Genomic DNA, 19,353 nt, shown 5'->3' on the forward strand with positions numbered 1-19,353 from the left:
CAGTGACATCAGCACTAGAGGAAACTACACCGGGCTCAGGGGGTGGGGATGGACCACCATCATTTGCCCTCCGTTAATGCTAGTCAAGCTATTTTTCATGCTGGCCAGGAGAGAGGGGCTGAAGTATAATTAATGTGATTATCATATGGCCTAATGCGGTTGACAGCAGATGAGGGGGGGGTGAGTGAGTGTTGGGTGGGGTGAGAGGGGTGTTGAGGAGAGATGGAATATGTATTCAAATGTGTGACGCCCAGCAGGATTTGGCAGGTAATATGTATGCCTCAGAGAATGGTAATGATTTGTTATTTAAAGAAGTAGCAGAGGGTAGTATAAGTAAAAAAGAAGAAGAAGAAGAAGAAAAAAAAAAAACCCTGTTGAAATCCAAAACATGTCTCAGGCACCCAGTCATGAGTTTTGACTGACAGGCAGCATGATTGAATCTACGGTATCAGGAAACACCGCTCCCCGTTCGCCTAAACCCGCGAATATGTTAGCATGTTGTTTCACATTCATTCACCTTGAAGTTATATGTGTCTGGGCCCCTTGTCATGAAAGACTGACAACGGTCCGCGCGGCGCTGGCGTATTTTGAAAAGGTTGGCTAATTATACAGCATTTTGTCTGTCTCTGCAAAAGGGCTCTGCGCTCTTTGGTGGGCGTTTGGCCTGATGTATTCCCTGTGGTGCTTTATCGCAGGATGCGGTGGCGAGAGCTTTGCCCCATGGTAGTTGTCCTTGCCAGAGCGCCATTGACAAGATGACTGAGGAGGTGGAATATGCTGATCAAGCTGAAGACAACCAACAAGAATTTACATCAAGCTGTGACCTTAGTTGTCAGCGGGGCCACGGTGAGATTCATTTATTGTGAGACATGCATGCGCGAGTGTGTGTTTTGTCTGTGTGTGTGTCTGCGTGCATGTATGGGCGTGTCAGATGATATCTGTGTGTGGTGAGTGCTCCCTGAATCTGTGTCATGCGGCCAGCATCATGATGCTGGTGTTTTTGAGTGATTGTTTGACAAGAGCTGTCATTTCCGAAGTGTATTTGTGACAGTCTCTGAATTTGTTGCTCCTTTGACATAAACCACCAATGCGTGAGTTCCCTCTCATACAGTCGTCTCATTGGTTATAAATAAAGACAAATACGACATGATATACTACATTTTTATGTCCTGAAAGTCTCCATCAAGCATTATAAGCACTAGAATAACCATTTACGTCTACACAAAGTACTCATCATTTTATTGGATCTCTTCCTGCAGATCTCCCTCCATCCTGCTCACCTAGAAGCTCTAGAGGATATCAGTGGATCAGTGGCATCAACGGCCTTCAGAGCCAAGTCCCTGGGATCGAGGGCCAGACGGCGGCAGCTTTCATGCAGCTGCAAAGTAAGGGAACGTGTGAGAGAGAGAGGAAGAAGTATGCTAGAAAAGTTTTTTACCGTCAGAACGACACACACACAGTAAACTAACCTTTAATATGTTTTCTTTGATAGCATAAAAAAATCATCTTTGATATGATCAAGGGGGGATGATATAAAATTCCTTTGTCCAGGGGTGATTTAAGCAGCTCAGTGAAACAGACTCCGCAGGACGTACTGTACTACATTCCTCACTTTAAGCCCTACAGAACCAATGGGGAGAATCTTATGGGGGAAGTCTTCTCGGTCCCTTGGGTGTCTTTCTCTCTCCTTGCTGTTTTAGCTAAACACATGAGGGGGGGGTGTGACAGAGCTTGAAAAGTCGCTCCTTATTCAAAAGTGCTTGTCAAGCCGGCAGGCAAAACCCTGCGTGTCAGAGGCTCCATCCGTCACCAGAATGGCTTGGTGTGTTGGCCACCAATCAAGGACATGCATTTTAACCCAAACCAGGCCTCTTTCTAAACACATACACACACACAGTGAAGTCATGTTGGGTGGGTTATCGTTTTTTTTCTCCCTGTGCCCTGCAGAAGTTTAAAAGTGCACGCTTTTACAGTGCATTGCAGTCTTTTTTCTCTCTCCCTTTCTCCTGTTTGATGGAGAAAGAGGAGCCAAAGATGAAAAGCATATTTAATGTTTATCGTGGTGCTCAGCTGAACAGCCTTCACAGTGCAGAGACAATATTAAACAAGTTAATATTTAATGAACAACCTCTTTGTATGAAGGCGAAGTAGTCTGAGACGCTGATGTTGGCAAAGGAAAAACAAACTTGAAGCTCCCTCAGATGATCGCAGGGAGAGCTGCTGCTGCTGCTTGCGCCTGCGTTTGGACCCAGAGTCTACGATGTGCACACACACTGTGTTAAGACTGTGCTTTAAAAGAGGGGACACACACCATTAGCACTTTAGAGCAGCTTCAAAGGATTTCAGTGTCAGAAGAAATTTCCTTTTTACCTTAACTGCAATCGCGGTCGTGTACAAATGACTGTTTGAACTGATATGCATTATTTGTAGGTACGGCCTCGCAGTTTAACATGGTCCCAAATTGCTATTGCATACAGCCCCCAAGCAAACGTCTCAGACTCCGGGAGTATTCATTCAATGGTAACCTTGTAAGCTGCAGTTTTCCCAAAATAAGAAGTATAACAAATTAGAAATGGACAGGTTTCTGGAGGTAAACTAAAAGTTGTTTTCTCAAAGAACTAGTTGCATGAAAATGTGGACAAGTTATAAGATTAGACTCACTTTTCTTTGGTCAGAATTTTACAATTTTGATTGTTTAATTGAGTTTGCCGCTTTTCAGCTTGTTTTAAACAAAGCTTTTTCCAAGGTGAGATATCGTAATGATCGGTATGGTTATACTATTGTAATAAATGTTATACTGTGTGTTTCCTGTGTCCAGGTGAGTTGGACCACAGAGGTTGGAAGATTACGGACATTATCCTGATTCACTTGTACGTGAGCAGCATGGAAGAATATGGACCACTCAACACAGTCTATAAGAAACACTTTGGCACAAACCCTCCAGCCAGGTAAAGCTGCACTCAAACAAGACACATCTTTCGTCTGTGTTTGTCGTATTAGTTATGGAAAAGCTCAAAAGCATTTGTTTCCTTTGTTTCCACTACAGCGTTCATTCCATATTTACCTTCTTCTTGCAGGGTGTGTGTCCAGGCCCCTCTCCCTGCCGGTCAGCTGCTGCAGATAGACTGTCTGCTCCACGACTGGACTGAGCCACTAGAGGAAGGCTGCTTTCACCAGAGAGAGGCCATGCATGTCCAGAGCCTGTCCCACTGGGCCCCAGCCAACATTGGGCCCTACAGCCAGTCTGTCAGGGTAAGGCTCTTCAGGTCCACTACAGGGGGGGGTGATGGGTACATTGCTGACAGGTTTAATTTGATGGCAGCCAGAAAGGAAAGTGTATGTTTAAATCTGCCTAATTTTTCATGTAGAGCTGCAACAGATAATAATTTATATCATGAGTTAATCTATTTGTTAATTTATGGATCTTGACTTTTTTTTAAAGTGAAAAATGAGTCTCTGCAAAATTCAGATCTAGTGAATTTATGTGGGGTTTCAGGTATGTGTCATTCTAGTTGGTTTAGGTGTCAATATGTGCATTTCCAGCTGGTGTTATGCTCACTTTAATTTGTCAGAAAAGCAAATTAGAGAATCATATTGGGAAGGTTAGTAATGGATTAATATGATGAAGCTCCGGTGATTCTTATGACACTTTGTTTTGTTTAACTCTTACAAAGCAGCTGAACAGAACAACACTTAGTGCGTGTCTTGTGTTTTCTCTGCTTTTTGTGCAGACGCATGCATTCAGATGGACGTGATTGTTGCTCTGTGTGATAGTTTGTTCTCAGCACCACTTTTGTGTGCACACGTAGATATGTATCCACATTATTGCGCGCAGTACGTATCCATGTTTGCACTTGTTTGTAAAGCCACGAATCTGAACTTCTTTCATATTGTTTAAAGCCCCGAAAAAAATGTGGAATTCAAAGGCAGAGCAGAGGAAGTGTGGGCCGTGGTTGCACGGATGGCTTGGCGCTTTGTTTACCCAGTGTGTATTGTATGGGATTATGCTTGTCAAGGTACTGTCAACAAGGATAGTGTCCATCTCCTCCACACTGTCCTTGATCCTGCAGCCAAATCCGTCCATGAGTGAGAACATGTGTGGATTAGCCATTTGTTTCGAGCTTGACGGCATATCTCACCAGTGTGTCACCGAAGCTCAGAGGATCTGGTGCCGTTTGGATTCCTGGGATGTAACCTACAGAGTCAGGTTTGCTTTTTGCATGCCAACGGGTGTTTGATTTCCTCAATAGAGTCTCATTGAGACATGAAATTGCAGTCAGCTGTGGGCATGTGCTATTGCATCTGGAAAACAGTCTTAATCTCTCCGTGCCTCTAATGATCATTCATATCCAAAGTAGTTTGGGGGAAACAATGAGCGGAGTTTGCTTGCTCGGAGCCGTGCACGGCGGCCGCGTCATCTCTCTGTGTGTTTGCTTCTCCTTCACGCTGCAGTGGCTTAATTTGATCAAAAGTGTATTAACAGCTCTTCAGTACAGCAAGAGATTTTTACATATTGATACAATTACCCCCTTGCTGTGAGCAAGCACGCGGTGCCACCCCTCCTCTCCGGCAGTGCCACGCCGACTCCGTCTTAATGACAAATTTTTCCTTGGTGACTGTTGCCATGTGACACCATGGCGACAGGGCTCTGGCAACAACAGAGGCTGAAAAACTGCTGTCTGAGACCAAATAACCTGGAGCCCACCACATCCACTCTCTGTGGAAAAGAATTGGTAATTAAAAGAGGGATCCGAAGGGGGTTTGGAGGAAGGGCTGAACTTGAGATGATTAAAAGATGAATATGTGTTCTTAATTACTTCGAGATAATGTAGTCATCTTCAAGCATCAGGCGAGTTTTTGTGAGAAAATAAATAGCAAATGATTGTTGTCTTCATTTAGTTATTCTGGTTGATTGTTTCCTTTCTTGTTTGTTAATGAGACCAAATCTAGTGTCTTGCATGGCTATAAACCAATCACTGTCCAGCTCTGTGCATTCAATTTGACAAGTGTCCAGTGGTCTGAGAGGGAGCACATGGCTACTGACAGAACATGGCGCGCCGGGCCCTGCAGGATCTGACCACAGCGGGTCTCCACGATGAAGGCCGGTAGCGTTCGAAGGTAGAGGGGGAAACTGCATTAGAAATTGGCATGTGATGGATGCTGGATCTTCACACTCCATCCATCCATTCATCCATCCGTCTCACTTGTCACGTCTCTCAGCTCCGGCTCTCGGTAATGGCAGGCTGACTGAATGTCAACTCGGCCTGGCACACTGACAGATTCAGATCCGACTTGATTTAAAGAATTAGTTAACCTTTATCATGTCAAATCTGGGGATCGTCTCGGTGGATTTGATGTTAATGCGTAATAGCTAAGGTAAAAGCCGCAAGCTATAAAGGCCAAAACAGTGGTTTAATTTATGCTTTGTTTTTACTTTGTGTCATGTTGGGGCGTGGCTGATTGACATGTGTATTTTGTATTATTGGCAACACGTTTGTTGAGTCTTGCAGAATCAAAGTTTTTGCCGCCGGTCGTTTTGTTTTGCCGTCTTATCTCCGAGATCTAATGCAGGTTTTACTTTCATTTGTTTTGGACGCAGTTTGCATGATCTAATTAAGATATAACAAATGTCACTCTTTTATTACATCAGTCAATTCACTAAAAACAAAACATGCTCTCAGACACCCGGCTCTTCTTGCAAAATATCTAAACAAATCATCTCATTGCAACAAAAGCTGAGTAATGGTGTAGTTTTAAAAGAAATAAAAGTTATTACTGCATCTTCTGTCTACTTGTTTCTTAGAAGGAGCTTTCAAACTATTCTGTTGCATTAGCATAATAGCAGGAAAAAAAGAGCACGGGCCTGTGTCCTCAGCCAGCAGTCCTACTTTTTTTTACACAGAAATCCATTTGTACCAATAAAAGACGATTACGCTCATGAGTTGCCAGATGGAAAACATTGACCCATCAATTACTAAAAGTTCAGAGTGAACAACTGGAATTTCAAACTGCAGGAATTTTTTTTCCCACTCCTATTTTAAATGAATGGGGCCTGTCCCCTTCACGTTGGCTTCGGATTTTCATTTACAGACGCAAACACAATAGTCAAACCGGCTATGAATGGAAAGACCATCAGTTGAACGGTTGTTAAACATCTCCTCTTTCTTGTTAAGGTAAGTGGCTCACCCCTGGGATGTTTGCTGGGAAATTATACTCACTGATCAGATTCTGCGGGCCGCGTTTGGGGAGCAGACAGCGCTAGCCTCGGGTTGCTGGTGAACACCAACCCCCCCCCCCACCCCTTCCCTCGTTCCCTTAATTGTGAGTGACAGTCAATATTGTGGAAGACCGTCGAGCACAAGCCCACGATAGGATTTGCATTGGATTTTGACAATTGTCAAAGTGGACTGTGAGGTATCAGGGAGAAGTGAATCTGACGTTGCCAGTTAACATTAAAGGGGGGGGGGTGTACTGAGGCGGGGTGCGGGAATTTGACTAATCTTCTTACATGAGTCAAAATGTCTAAAAAACAATGAGCCAAACTTTGTCGGACCTTTTTGATGAAGAATTCAGGGGTCAGGCTGGGACACGGTGAGGTTGAGACGCCCATGTAGCCAAAAGAGAGGGATTTCTGATTTGCTTTATTTCAGCCAACAAGATGTTTTACATTATCACAGATTGTTTTAAGGATACAGACAGTGATGACTTAAAATGATAAAAATCCCCCAAAGTAATTTGAAGTTGTTCATGTGTTGTTGAACATGATATCTCAAGAATTTCTTCAAATTCAGTAGAAACATTAAGTTGAACTCACGGACGAACTGAATAGATTTGGGAGGTCAGACGTCAAGGTCACTTTGACCTTATCAAAAATGTTAATGGTCCTTTGAACGTCTTGAGCAAATATTTTCAAACTTTCAGTTGAATTCACAGATGAACTGATTCGAATTTGTGGTCAAAGTTCAAAGTCATGGTGGCCTCACAAAACATGTTTTTGGCACAAAACAAGTCTCAACTCTGCCTTTAGGGAATTTCGTCAAATTTTGACCAGTTGTCACTTGGACTCAAAGATTAAGATTTTAGTGGTCAAAGGTAACTTGATGACCTCTTATGAGTTTGGAAAAATAATAAGTTGACTGAAACCGTACTGGCTGGTGGAGGCATACAACAGCAGCACCGTATTTCTAGTTTAAAAAATATTATACAAATATATTTCAAACAAATAGTCTATGATGAGTTTGTGATGATATCCAGGCCCATCAGTACGACTCCTAGTAGAGAATAATCAAAGGGTAGACAGCTAAATATAAACTAGTGTGGTGGATGAGAAAGCTACATTTTTTTGTGATGAATGGCAGAAATTAAGCAAAGCACTTTAGTTTTATGGTTTGTTGTTCTCACCCGGAATGTTTCACTATTGCAAAAGAGCCAACTTGCACAATTCAACAACACCACCACCACCACCACATCAAACACCCGCTTCACCTCCCCAAACTTCCTCAGCCTGCATCTAGAGATTATATCTACCTCAATTACCACAGAGGATTAATTAGCCAAAAAACAGTGTGTGTGCATGTGTCTGCACCCAGGGAAGTATTCATGCAGCACGAACAGATTAATTAGGACATTTAACTTCATTTCTAATACAACAAAATTAATCCCATAAAATATGAAGGATCTCGGAGGAGGTGCCTGTCAGCATCTGACGCCTCTCCCCTGTTTGCCATAATCTATTAAAACCTTGCTTTTATCTCACCTCTCCCTGTCATACTTTATGGATTTTTTCATAAACACGGCCCATACTTCATAAATGTCTCAATTTTCTAGTCTATTAACATTACTTTAAAAGCGCTTGATAAAAGAGGAGGGCATGCGTGAAATAATGCACCAATAATACGAAACGCTGGAGGCAAGAAACAGTAGGGGCGGCTCTCTGGCGTGCACGCTCAGACAATGCGAGGGATGTTATCAACTTTAATAAAAGAACAAATGATCGCTTCCAAACGGAGGAGGAGGGGAGACGAGGCACGGAGGCAGGGGTGGGGCCAGGACGAGAACAGTTGTCGAGTAATTGAGTCGATGAAAAATTAGGTCTTGAAGGCTCAGCGGTTCGAGAGCAGCGGTGAGATTGAAGGCGTCTCAAAACTACGGCGCTCTTCGGCACGTGTAGCTACTCGCTCCAACTTGCAGCGCAGGATGTTAACACAGATTTTGTTTTTGTTTTCGTTTCTCTGACGGGCACGAGTAGAACAGGCAGGCGGCTTCCTCTCCTGGACGCCTGAATTCTGTGCAATGAGTCGAACCCTTTGTCTGGAGAGAGTCAGAAGAGGTTTTGACTGACAGTCGAGCTTCACCTCGGAGCCTCTCGCCGGCGAGCTTTGATTCAGTTCCTGTCTCTGAAGATCACTGGGAGTCTGTCTCTGTAGGCTTTACTCATCCTACCCAAACACCGGGGTCAACTGTCTTCACTTGAACCGGACACACACGAAAACCCACTGATCAAACCTGGGAAGACCTCACCACAATGGGATGCCGGCTGTATGCCCCGAGGCCAGGTCTTACCGAGACACGCAGACACGCACATACACCTCGTACACCTGTGTGCTCTTTGTGATGGGCCCTGGCTGTATGACAAGGTAAACTGGTTGGGTCATTAAAATGAGTCACAGTTGACTCACTGCTACACGCTCATGACTGATAGGACGGGAGCACAGCAGTCAGAGGACGTTCAGCGAGTAGATAAGGATGTTTGTGAGACAAACAAAATAGACAATTAAGTGCACTCATTATCACACCATCGATAGATTCATACCTTTTACATTCATTGACAAATGTTTGCTTGAGGGCAGGTTTGTAAACCCAGGACACGTATGCATAATCTTCAATTCATCTCAGTACATCTACAATAGCCCAATGTAGTTTGCACACCACTGCCAAGGCCCAATAGTCCCTTTAAATGAAATCAAGCTACACCAGAATTCACACACTCATAGATATCAGTTAACTTATTATACGTGATTTTTCTTCATCACGGTCCATGAATTATTCCATAAGAAATCTTTGAAAATGTCAAAAGAAAATATATATTCCTAGATCTGCCCCAAAATGTCATGAATTGTTCCAGTAGTTTTTGCATAATCCTGCTAACTAACAAACAAACACACGCAGATGAAAACATAACTTCCTTGGTGGAAAGTAATTACGCGAACAGAACATCCTTCCCTTTCCTCTAATGCAGCTCCACATCATAAGATGTATGTCCGTCCCAACTCAGGGTCAAAGCTCTCCATCCTGGCACTGTGCTGGAGCTGATGAGAACTTTTGCCTCATATATGTGAGAGGTCAAAGCAGACCACCTTTTTAATCTGATTAGCGGGCAGTTTTATGGGAAGTGGTAGATAGCAGCAGAGGTAATTATGTTCCTTCCCGCACTATCCCACATGCCCCACTTCCCCCCTTTCTCTCTCTCTCTCGCTCTCTCTCTCTCTCGCCGTGACCGCACGGAGGCTGACCTGCCACGGCAGTAGTCATTTTCAGGAGTCAGTGCGTTCTTTGTTACATTATCCTGCACCGCCACTTCCACTGCCGCCGCAGCCGTGGCACCACGTGGGCACAGGCTGGTATCAGCTTGTACCAGGCGAGGACAGGGGAAGGACTGGATCTGTCAGAGTGCATCGGCTCTCAGGCGGTCGCCTACGCCGGTGCTGTGCCTCTGCCCTGGCCCCTGCCACACTCCCACTCATTAATGGGCCCGGCCCTGACAACTGATCCTAATTGCCTTTGAACAGCTCTTCATGTATTATTGGTGCCTGACTGCATTGGTTCATGTCAACAAGCCATAGGAAGCAGAGACAGGATAGTCACAGCCATCACCCACCTCCCCAGTCACATACATGCACAAATTGTAGTTATGCATACCAAGTAATGTAGAGAGATCAAGGTAGAATAGATAGAATATTTATTATATCATATAGAAATAATATAATAAAAAAAAATATGCATGTGTTTGTGTATATATGTAAAAATGTGTTATTTGTGCCTCGTGTCATGCATGGACACACAGGTGGACATGTGCCACGAAATCATTGTTAAAGAGGACGTCTCAAGAGACACTCTTTGGTGTTAATATTGAATGCTAAACATCCGGATTATATAAGAATATCTCACCTCTGAATATTTATAAAAAAAAACATGATTGTTATTGTGATTATTTGATTGATCCATATAATTTTATGCGATAGATGCTTTTTGAGAGATAAAGCATGTGTGTGTGTGTGTGTGTGTGTGTGTGTGTGTGTGTGTGTGTGTGTGTGTGTGTGTGTGTGTGCATGTTTGTTTGCTTCTCACTTTGTCACTGCTGATGAGCAGTTCGTGGGGTGAATGGTTCAGAGACATCAGGAAGGCATCTGAAACGCGTCATGTAAAGATCCCACCACGGCTGATATCTGCCAAGACACTCGCGCTATTACAATCGCAATCACAAACACTCAGTCAAAACACATCAATTATTTGTAGTCCCATGTGTGAATTATTACCCCGTATCCAACTATTTACTTCCCATTTCACCCCTCTGTTTGAATTGTGAAGGAGGAGAGGTGGCTCGCCTTGGCTTTTTATATGCAGAATGAAATAACTGAATACCAGATGCATAGATAAAAAGCATAGCGGCGTGTCCTGTCCACTCCCATCACTGTCGGAGAGAGGAGAGACGTATGACCATCCCATTACTATGGTAACTAGCCACTATATTCAGAGCTGCCCGGGTGTGTTTCTTCCCCCTGCAGTGACGAGAGGGCATAGCTGACAGGGCCTGCACACACGCACGCCTACACACACACACACACACACACACACACACACACTCACACACATGCACACATGCACACAAAAACACCCAAATGGGGAGGGCCTGGAAGATGCTCCTTGTGAAATATACGCATGTGGCAAATGCAGACAAAACACAGGGACACACACACAATAACACACACACCCCTACCAATACAACATTTTACTCTCACCAAGAATCTTCTCATCCAAATCAGTACACACACAAACATTAGGGGAATTTAAATGTAAAATAATTTTGTTGAACTTAGGAAAATATGCTTAAATTATTTTAAAATATTATTAGTTGAACATTTCGGTGTCATAAAGTAAAATAAGTAATGAAGGGGAGACATGAGTGATATGTGACCAACAAGCATGTGCTTTGTAACAGTAACTATCACCAGCCCAGACTGAGAGGTGGTTAGTAATGTCTTGTTGCTGCAGCAGATTCACCTACTGACTGCTGCAGATCTTGTATTTGAGTAAACAGCTATTATAGATAATTTATATAATTATGACGCTCTGATGTTTTTCCGTAGTTGCATTAGTTGCACACATTACAAGTGGGTAGAAACGAATATCACATCCACATGCAACAGTGTGTTGGGGCTAGCATCGCCACTCTATCCTCATTTATTTAAAGACCACAGGTTCAGGGAAGAGTTAGCGTTTACATTCCATTTTACTTTTGGCCTCTCGCTTCATCATAAATTTCATGCGCAGCATTTCTTCTGAGCAGTAACTTTTAACCTGGGTCATTCATTTTTCAAATGCCATTGTCATCAAAGCATTCACTACTGAGGCAGAAAACTGCTACAGATGAATAATATACAGCCTCCTGTGTTTTTTTCTTTACTGCGGACATATCAGCATGTTCACTCTTGATATATATTTATTATTGATATTATAGATTTATTATGTGAGGGAATGTCATGCCCCGCGAGTCTAGAGGTAATGTAATGAAGATGAGACGTTCGTGTTAAGAGTTCATCCAGTGTAATATACAGTACACAATATTTTCCACATGTCAGAATTTATTGAGTTGAATTTGATGCACTTATAAAAAAATGTTAATATTTTCTATATTTTTCTGCAGGGATTCAGTACATCTGCTGCATATTGTATTTTATCGTTTTTTCTATAGTGAGAATATTATTGCGTCTGGTACATATTTCCAATAAAGTAACACTTAATAATTCTAAAGTATTTCCTGTATGGACAATCTTGGTTTTCTGTTATTTCTGATATTTCATTTAACTTTTATTAATCAGTTTTTTTGGTATTCATTGATAAAAATAAATAGATGTTGCAAAGTGATCCCCAAACATTTTCACATATTATTTCTATAAATCATTTGTTCTTTTTCCTCCATGCATCTGGATTTCAGTGGTGCTATTTTTTGCAAGCATTTTGAAAAAAGAGCAGAAAAAAAGAGAATCCATGGAGACTTTGATGCTGTCTAGCCAGCCTGTCCGTGGACTGAAAGGACTTTGTGCCTATGTACAGGATTGCTGATCACCGAGCTGCCCTTTTAATGCAGCCATACTGCCATCTGTTGAGATGAGAGGGAACTACACGTCTTTTTTTTTGCTCTTCTCTGCAATTTCTGTGCTGTCTAGTTCATCTTTCAGGTTTAGTTTGTCTGTTTTTCATCTTTCATTTGTGGATACTGAGCTACGTGTTGCGTCTGTTACGAGCAAAGTAACGGGACAAGGGAGAAAGGATGTGTGTGTGTGTGTGTGTCTGAGTGTAGTCCTCCTCCCTGGATCAGTAGTTTCATGTCGCTGGGTCACAGGCTGGTTTGTTTTAGTCATTCACACTGTCTTATCCAGAGTCGACTCTTTTAACCGCGGTCCAATCCTTCATATCACGCGCAGACTTGCTCCACGTCAGCACAAGTGACAGTTAACACTGCAGCGGTGGTGCCACGGCGCCTCGTGTTGACATCATTCTTTTGTGCCCAGGTTAAGTCAGTGCTTCTATTACCAGCCAGAGTGAGAGACGTAGCCTCACATGAAATATAAAAAATGTGAAAAGACAGAAGAGACGAGATGGTCACAGCTGGGAAGGGAGAAAGAACGGGGGTTGAGTGTTGCAGTTTCAGCATCATTCAATCAGACAACATGCCCCTCAGCTGAAACAGCGAGACCCTCCCGATTCTCTCGAATTAGGGAGATTAGCGGGAAAGCGCATAATGCAGGATGATGGAATTTGTCATAATTTGCATTGTCCTGGAAAGATTCGGTTTGATAGAGCGATGCATGGAGGGGCTTGTCATGTCCCACGGGCAGGTCATAGAGGAAGCTTGGCAGAAATGATTTTTGCGATATGTGCATCAGTCGTAAAAGCCTCACAACCAATTTGTCAAAAAATGTGATGTCGGGACAGTTGAAGGCAGAAGGGGCATTTTGCCTAACGCAATGAAAACCCATGCCCCTCCATCCCTCTCCACCCACAGCCCAGCTCTGGTGGGGCACAGTGCTCCAGAGCAACAAACAATTTTATAAACATCAGTTTTGAGTATTTTTTTAAAAATTGGATCTAATTTCTTCACTTAAACATCATAAGTTTACACAAGAACAACACTACAACCAGGCCAAAATTTTTCAAAACGATATTTCTGATGTAAAAAAAATAGTTTTTCACTGAAGGCTTGAAAGATTTATTTATTCTTTTTTTTCTGATTATTCACATGTGTCCCCGAGCATCCAGTCAGTCTCCCCTGACCTTGGTCATAGTACTGAGCGGCAGCTCCTGACCAACACAAAGTTGACCAGAGCTGACATGACAGTGTTACTCCTCCACACGGTTCAGTGTCTATGCAATGGGCACGTCGAGGGCAGACATAACAGGCACAATAGAAAAATAGACGTAAGCATACAGAAGGTGGGGGTGGGGGTGGGGGAAAGGCCAGTGTCCTTGCCTCAGACTGACCACACGTTGCCTCAACAATGGCACATTATAGTTGTGTATCGTAAGTGTTCTTTTTAAATTTGTCAACGTAATAACCATGTGTTTTGATCGAGTGCTTATGGTTTCGTTTTGTGAGTGAATGTAGAGTTATGGACCCGAGAGAGTGCATTCAGGAATAACCTATACTTGTCTGTCTTTGTGCACTTCATACGGCTATTTATGTCGCCGTTTAAGTAACACTGATTTTCTGTGACAGTTGAGCATACAAGGGTTAGGCTCAAACTGGAGCACAAACAGGAGGAGAAAAAAAATAGAGATAGTAGAGGGAGAAAAAGGAGGAAATATAAAAAGGCAAATGTCTCCCTCCCCCTTCCCGACGATGCCTTAAATGAGAAGCCTAACGTGGGGAGAGATTCTGCAGAGGGGAGAGAGGTTGTGGTTCTCCTGAAAGGTTTGTATTTGTAGAAATGAGGTGTCAGAAGAGGCAGGATTTCCTCAGGGCGCAGCACAACATGAGCCCATCTCTTATCATTTCCCACTCCCAGACGTGATCTGCTTTGAATGCGCTAATGCTGAAAGAGCCCCACAGACTTGAAGCCAGTTCGAGATGAAATCACAGCACACATCCCTGACAAACTGCCATCCACCACACAAGGATTAAACAGCCGTTGCACATCAAATCCCCAACAAAACGCAGAAATAATATATGCACTTAAACACATTCTACAAAACTTCAACCTCAGTTTTTTTTTTTGATCCCTACGTTTTCAACCATCTTGAGCTGTTTGCCAACCCTAAAATATTCAAGAAAAAAGAAAAAGACCTAAGTTTGGAGATTTGTCACATATATTAAGAATGTTCCATAAGAGATTAAAAGTGGAAGAAGCGATGTCACATCATTTTAGAACAGTCTATATGACTAATTAAGATTTCAATCCTGAATCCACAGTAAAAGCAGACTTCCTGGGTGTGGATCTGACCCAGTGCTGCTCACACACATCATTTCAACTTTCAAAAATTAATCTTAAAGTTTTAGCTGTGAGTATGAAAGCACTCCTTTATCCCTGAACTCCACAGTGAGGCTGTAAACAAGTCTCAAAAGATCGTAACTGTTAAAGATTTGACTGTTAAAGAACTGGCTGCTGGGGCGCCAACATGTTAGTGTAAAATGAATGGTGTTTTCCCGTTGCTGTAATTTACAGTTAAAAGTAACTGTTAAAAATACAGTTACTTTTATAATAAAATACTGACGATGGGATTAGCAGATTATCACTGTTTTCCTTTCCAATGGAGATATACTTGCAGGTTTGAACTGTAAACTGCTACACATATTATGTGCTAAGCTATTGACTCATCATTTCGAAAATATTTATTTCTAAATCTTGTGATTATAAACTACTCTTATAATCAGTCCCTTCATAGGCAGTCCCTTCATAAAACACATTGTTTTATTGTAAACAAACAAGACCTTTAGAATATTTAAAAGAAAAATGATACGTCTCCAAAGCATCACTTGAACCCTCCCCCATCAGCCTTTGAAAACTTTGGAAAAAGACACATTTAGGCCAAATACACGAACGTACCCGCCACTTAAAATATACAGTAAATACTTAACCAACTCGTACAATAGTCAATGAACACAAACACAAAATATAAAAATCACGCAGTTCTTCTCTCATGCATTTGTAAAGAGCGTATGAATGAGTGACTGACAGTGAATGACTGCAGAAGTGGCTGAATAGATTAAGGACCATATAAATCATAAAGAGTCGGTGATTAACACTGACTGGGAAAGTGACACAAAGAGACTGCGTGAGTGAATGACCAAGGAAGACTTAGTCAGTATCTGAAATGAATGTAGCTACGGCTGCTGTCTGAACTCCAGAGATTATCCGCACTTTCTCCGGAGGACGTGAATATGTGACACCAAATGTCCGAGTGAGAGCATTCAGATTATCTGCGGACTTTCCCTGCCTTCCCATGTGAGAACAAAGCGGTGTCATACGCGTTCGAAGACACAGACGAAGATGTCAAGGAAGTTTTCGGCGATGAGAGCAGGCGCCGGCATCTGTGTGTTGTCAAGAAAATCACGTGATATCCGCAGCACAATTAATAGAGTTTCTAGAGATTTCGGATGATTATCTCGTAATGTGACTACCGCTACTGACGTCTGCTAACTAGCCAATAAGAATGCTGAAGGAAAATGTTGTACTGATCAGTGTGACACTGTCATCAAATGTTTTTACGTTCAGCAGATGTATGAAGTACGCCGATGATCTTTTACTCTCATATATTGACTTGTGCTGCAGCCTGCGATTCAGTAGGTCATCGCATTGACCAAGTACATTCGATCTGTGTTGCCCTGTGTGGCTTGTGACTTATAAGATCCCTGAAATCTCATAGTCTGTATGTAAGCACTATTAGTTCTTTAGAGAACTCGACACAGGTTTTGACTGATGATGCCTGTTACCAGCTCACATTCCCCATCAGACTTGGTGTCTCTCTCAGGCTTCAACCCAGTGAACAGTGCAAATGCTTTTGGTTCAATTTTATGTTCTTCCATTAATATCCCTATCTTTAACTACATTGAGTGTAGTTGATGATAAATTCTAGTATCTTCTGATATTTGACACATTGTCACCTGTAAATTTACTAATGAATGAATGTCCCAAATGTCAGAAGAGGTTTCTAAACAAGCTCCAGCAATTTAATGTTATGAACAGCAGGTATCTTAGCCCAAATAACTCAAAGTCCTCGACGCCGCCGTGAACACACAGTAACAGCTCAGGGATGTGAGCATCTCACCTTGTGAATGGATTCCAGGGTGTTTACAGCATTGTCTTGGTTCTGAAGATTGAAGGAGCAGTAAGAACAAAAGACGGCATCAAGCCCGGACTGAAAAACTGTCTGGACGCCCTCTCAAGTGACGTGCCCCTCAAGGCTGATCATGCAGCTGTGATTACAGCTTCCTGGTGATTCACCTGAAACATGACAAAGAAAATCCATCTCGGTGTTGACACTTGTTATGAATTGCCGTTGTCACATTCAACGTAATGCAAGGAGACTCTTTCACAGAGGAGAGTTTTGCATCTTACCTTTGGCACCACATGGCCCGTTTCAAATACTGTAAATCCCGGTCCACACTGCCTGTGTGAGAGACGCGTGGTACTGGTGCCTTGGATCTGCTGCGTGTATTTCCTCAATTAAATGTCGGGCTATGCACTCAACTTAATGCCAGCACACTACGGGTTGAAGCCTAGCATCTAACAGTCCTGTGCTAACCATCAAAACCTTGTTATAACAAATGAATGGATTCAGTTAACAGAAAATGCTTTTACTTTGAAACAGGTACAGGAAGTGTTGCAAATATTTATGTTGTGACATATTCAACAGACCTCGAATCTCTAGGAGAGAAGCAAAGTAAAGATTCGTCACATAAGTCGACATTTTGATGTAATTTAAGAGCAGTTTAAGACCATGTAGGGACATCACCACGGAAGGACATATCACAAATACTAATTACATTTTGGATGGAATTACCCGCCCTGATACTGTACGGCCATTACCCCTTTAGCTTAGTTACATGTGTCCTTGCATACGGGAAAAGTTACACCATATTAATCCAACCTTTTTTACAGGCTTTGTATTATCATTTTCCTGTTTAAATTATGCATGAGGTCTCAATGGGGAGAAATGTGACCATTAGCATATCTGATAGGACCGCTGGAGCAGTCTCCACCTCTCTCTGTCCTTGGAACCGGGCAGAAAAACCTGACTGTTCGTCAATACCAGGTCACTTTATCCCGGCTTCGCCCAGTTCATGTGTACCGTTGGAAAGCTCGGCTAATGACACTTGGAGACGTCCTCAACGCGATGGGGGCCCAGAGGGCTCCAACACCAATGTGAATATAGTCTAGCACTGTCTGGTCATCTCTGGGAGCTCTTTGACAAAAAAATGCAATTAGAAACACCTCAGACACACCAGCCTGAAATGAGACACCGTTAAGGGCTGGAAGCGGACACAGGCAGGCGCTTCCTGAGTACATTTACATATATGTTACTGTCTGCAGCTCTCGGAGATGGACAGAGAATGTCTTTGAGGTTGGTGACCTTTTGGTATGTCATTGGGTTTATTAGAGAAATGATGGTGTTTTAGCCATGAAATAAAGGTCGATAAAGCATAAAGGCGAGAACCAGCGTAGTTAATATAAAAATAGAACGGCTGATTGGAAGTGCGTTTGGCTGAGGGGCCTGTTAAAAGATTATTTTGATGTTGCTGTCAAAGTCGATTTTTATTGTTAAGACTCACTATTATTGTTTATTGTGTCTCCATGGTGATGCCTATCATGGATCTCGTAGAGCAAGAGATTGTTGTTCACAGTTTTCATGTTTAGAGTAATGATTTTATTTTGAAAGAAGAAAAATGAAATCTGACACGTGGAAAGAAAGGATGAAAAACAAACAAACTTTGGAGCCACTGACTGTTCTGACATCATCTCGACAACATAACTCAAATATCAAATATTGATATTGAGGTATAACTCCATCATCATCATCATCATGCTTGCACACCCACTGTGTTTCCTCTGATAAAAACTGAAGCAGGATATAATTAAAACAGTACATTTTTTGCCTTAACAGTCTATTTATAAAAGATGAAATATCTAAAAAAGCCTTTGAATTATGCCAGCAAATATCAAATATTATTAAGAAACAGAAGAACAGTAATAAACCAACATGGACGTGCATTATTGATTCAACGTGAGCACTGTAAGACGGCGCTTCTTCCCTTCTCTCTGTGGGCCGTTTAGACTGCTAAGGTTAGCATTTGAAAAATACTTACCTTGTTATAGAAAGTTTAATGTCATACGCAGTTGTTTGACCCTTATGAATATTAAAGGATCTCATCTCCCGCCTATTAAAAATGCATGTGGCATTGTGGTTGTTGATCACGTTTAGAACGCCCATGCAAATTGGACTGTCTTTCCTGTCAAAGCCAAAGATGAATAATGTAGTTGTGTTGTATATTCAGGGACACACCATTGACAGTCAATTAACAAGTTTGATTGGTGTGTGAACTCATTCTTTTGAACTGTTAATTTTATGTAAATAGTATTCGCTCTGCCTTCGCCACTGTCTCCCCCCCCCCCATCCAGGTTCACTACAGAAAGATGTGCCCCCACTGCCGCAAACCCCCAAATCCCCAATTCCACCTCCCACTAAGAGTAACCAGAGTGGGATCCTTAATAATTGATCATCACACACCTGCTTGGTGGAAGCTATGGGAGTCTGCCTTTAACAGTCAAGGGGCCCCCACGCGAGCCCCTTTTGATATTCAAATCGACAAATGTTAGCCGACATTTATGAATTCAAAATGGAGCTCGGGCTTTTCATTGGGACAAGCTTGTTAAAGGATTATGGCCCTCCGTCCAACCTGATGGAGCTCTTCTTTGTTGGAGTGGATATGATGGCATTTGAAGGCTCGTAAATGAAATGCCAATGACAATTTGTTGTTGATGTGTGGGAATCTGGCTTTTATGTGAGGCAGACGGAGTAACACAGGCTCTCGGGCTGATCCCGCTCGCAGGTAAATGATGCGGTGATTGATCCGTA

At 42.5% G+C, this 19,353-nt stretch overlaps 1 protein-coding gene across 1 annotated transcript in view; it reads left to right on the top strand.

The window, feature by feature from the left end:
* dph6 (diphthamine biosynthesis 6) overlaps positions 1-19,353 on the top strand; it is a 60,123-nt gene that overhangs the window by 26,191 nt on the left and 14,579 nt on the right. The window contains 4 exon segments of the mRNA XM_034576450.1: positions 696-846; positions 1,260-1,385; positions 2,819-2,948; positions 3,078-3,252. Of these exon segments, the coding sequence (XP_034432341.1) occupies positions 696-846; positions 1,260-1,385; positions 2,819-2,948; positions 3,078-3,252 (582 nt within the window).

The sequence above is a fragment of the Hippoglossus hippoglossus genome, chromosome 22 (genome assembly GCF_009819705.1).
Source record: "Hippoglossus hippoglossus isolate fHipHip1 chromosome 22, fHipHip1.pri, whole genome shotgun sequence".
Classification (NCBI taxonomy): Eukaryota; Metazoa; Chordata; class Actinopteri; order Pleuronectiformes; family Pleuronectidae; genus Hippoglossus; species Hippoglossus hippoglossus.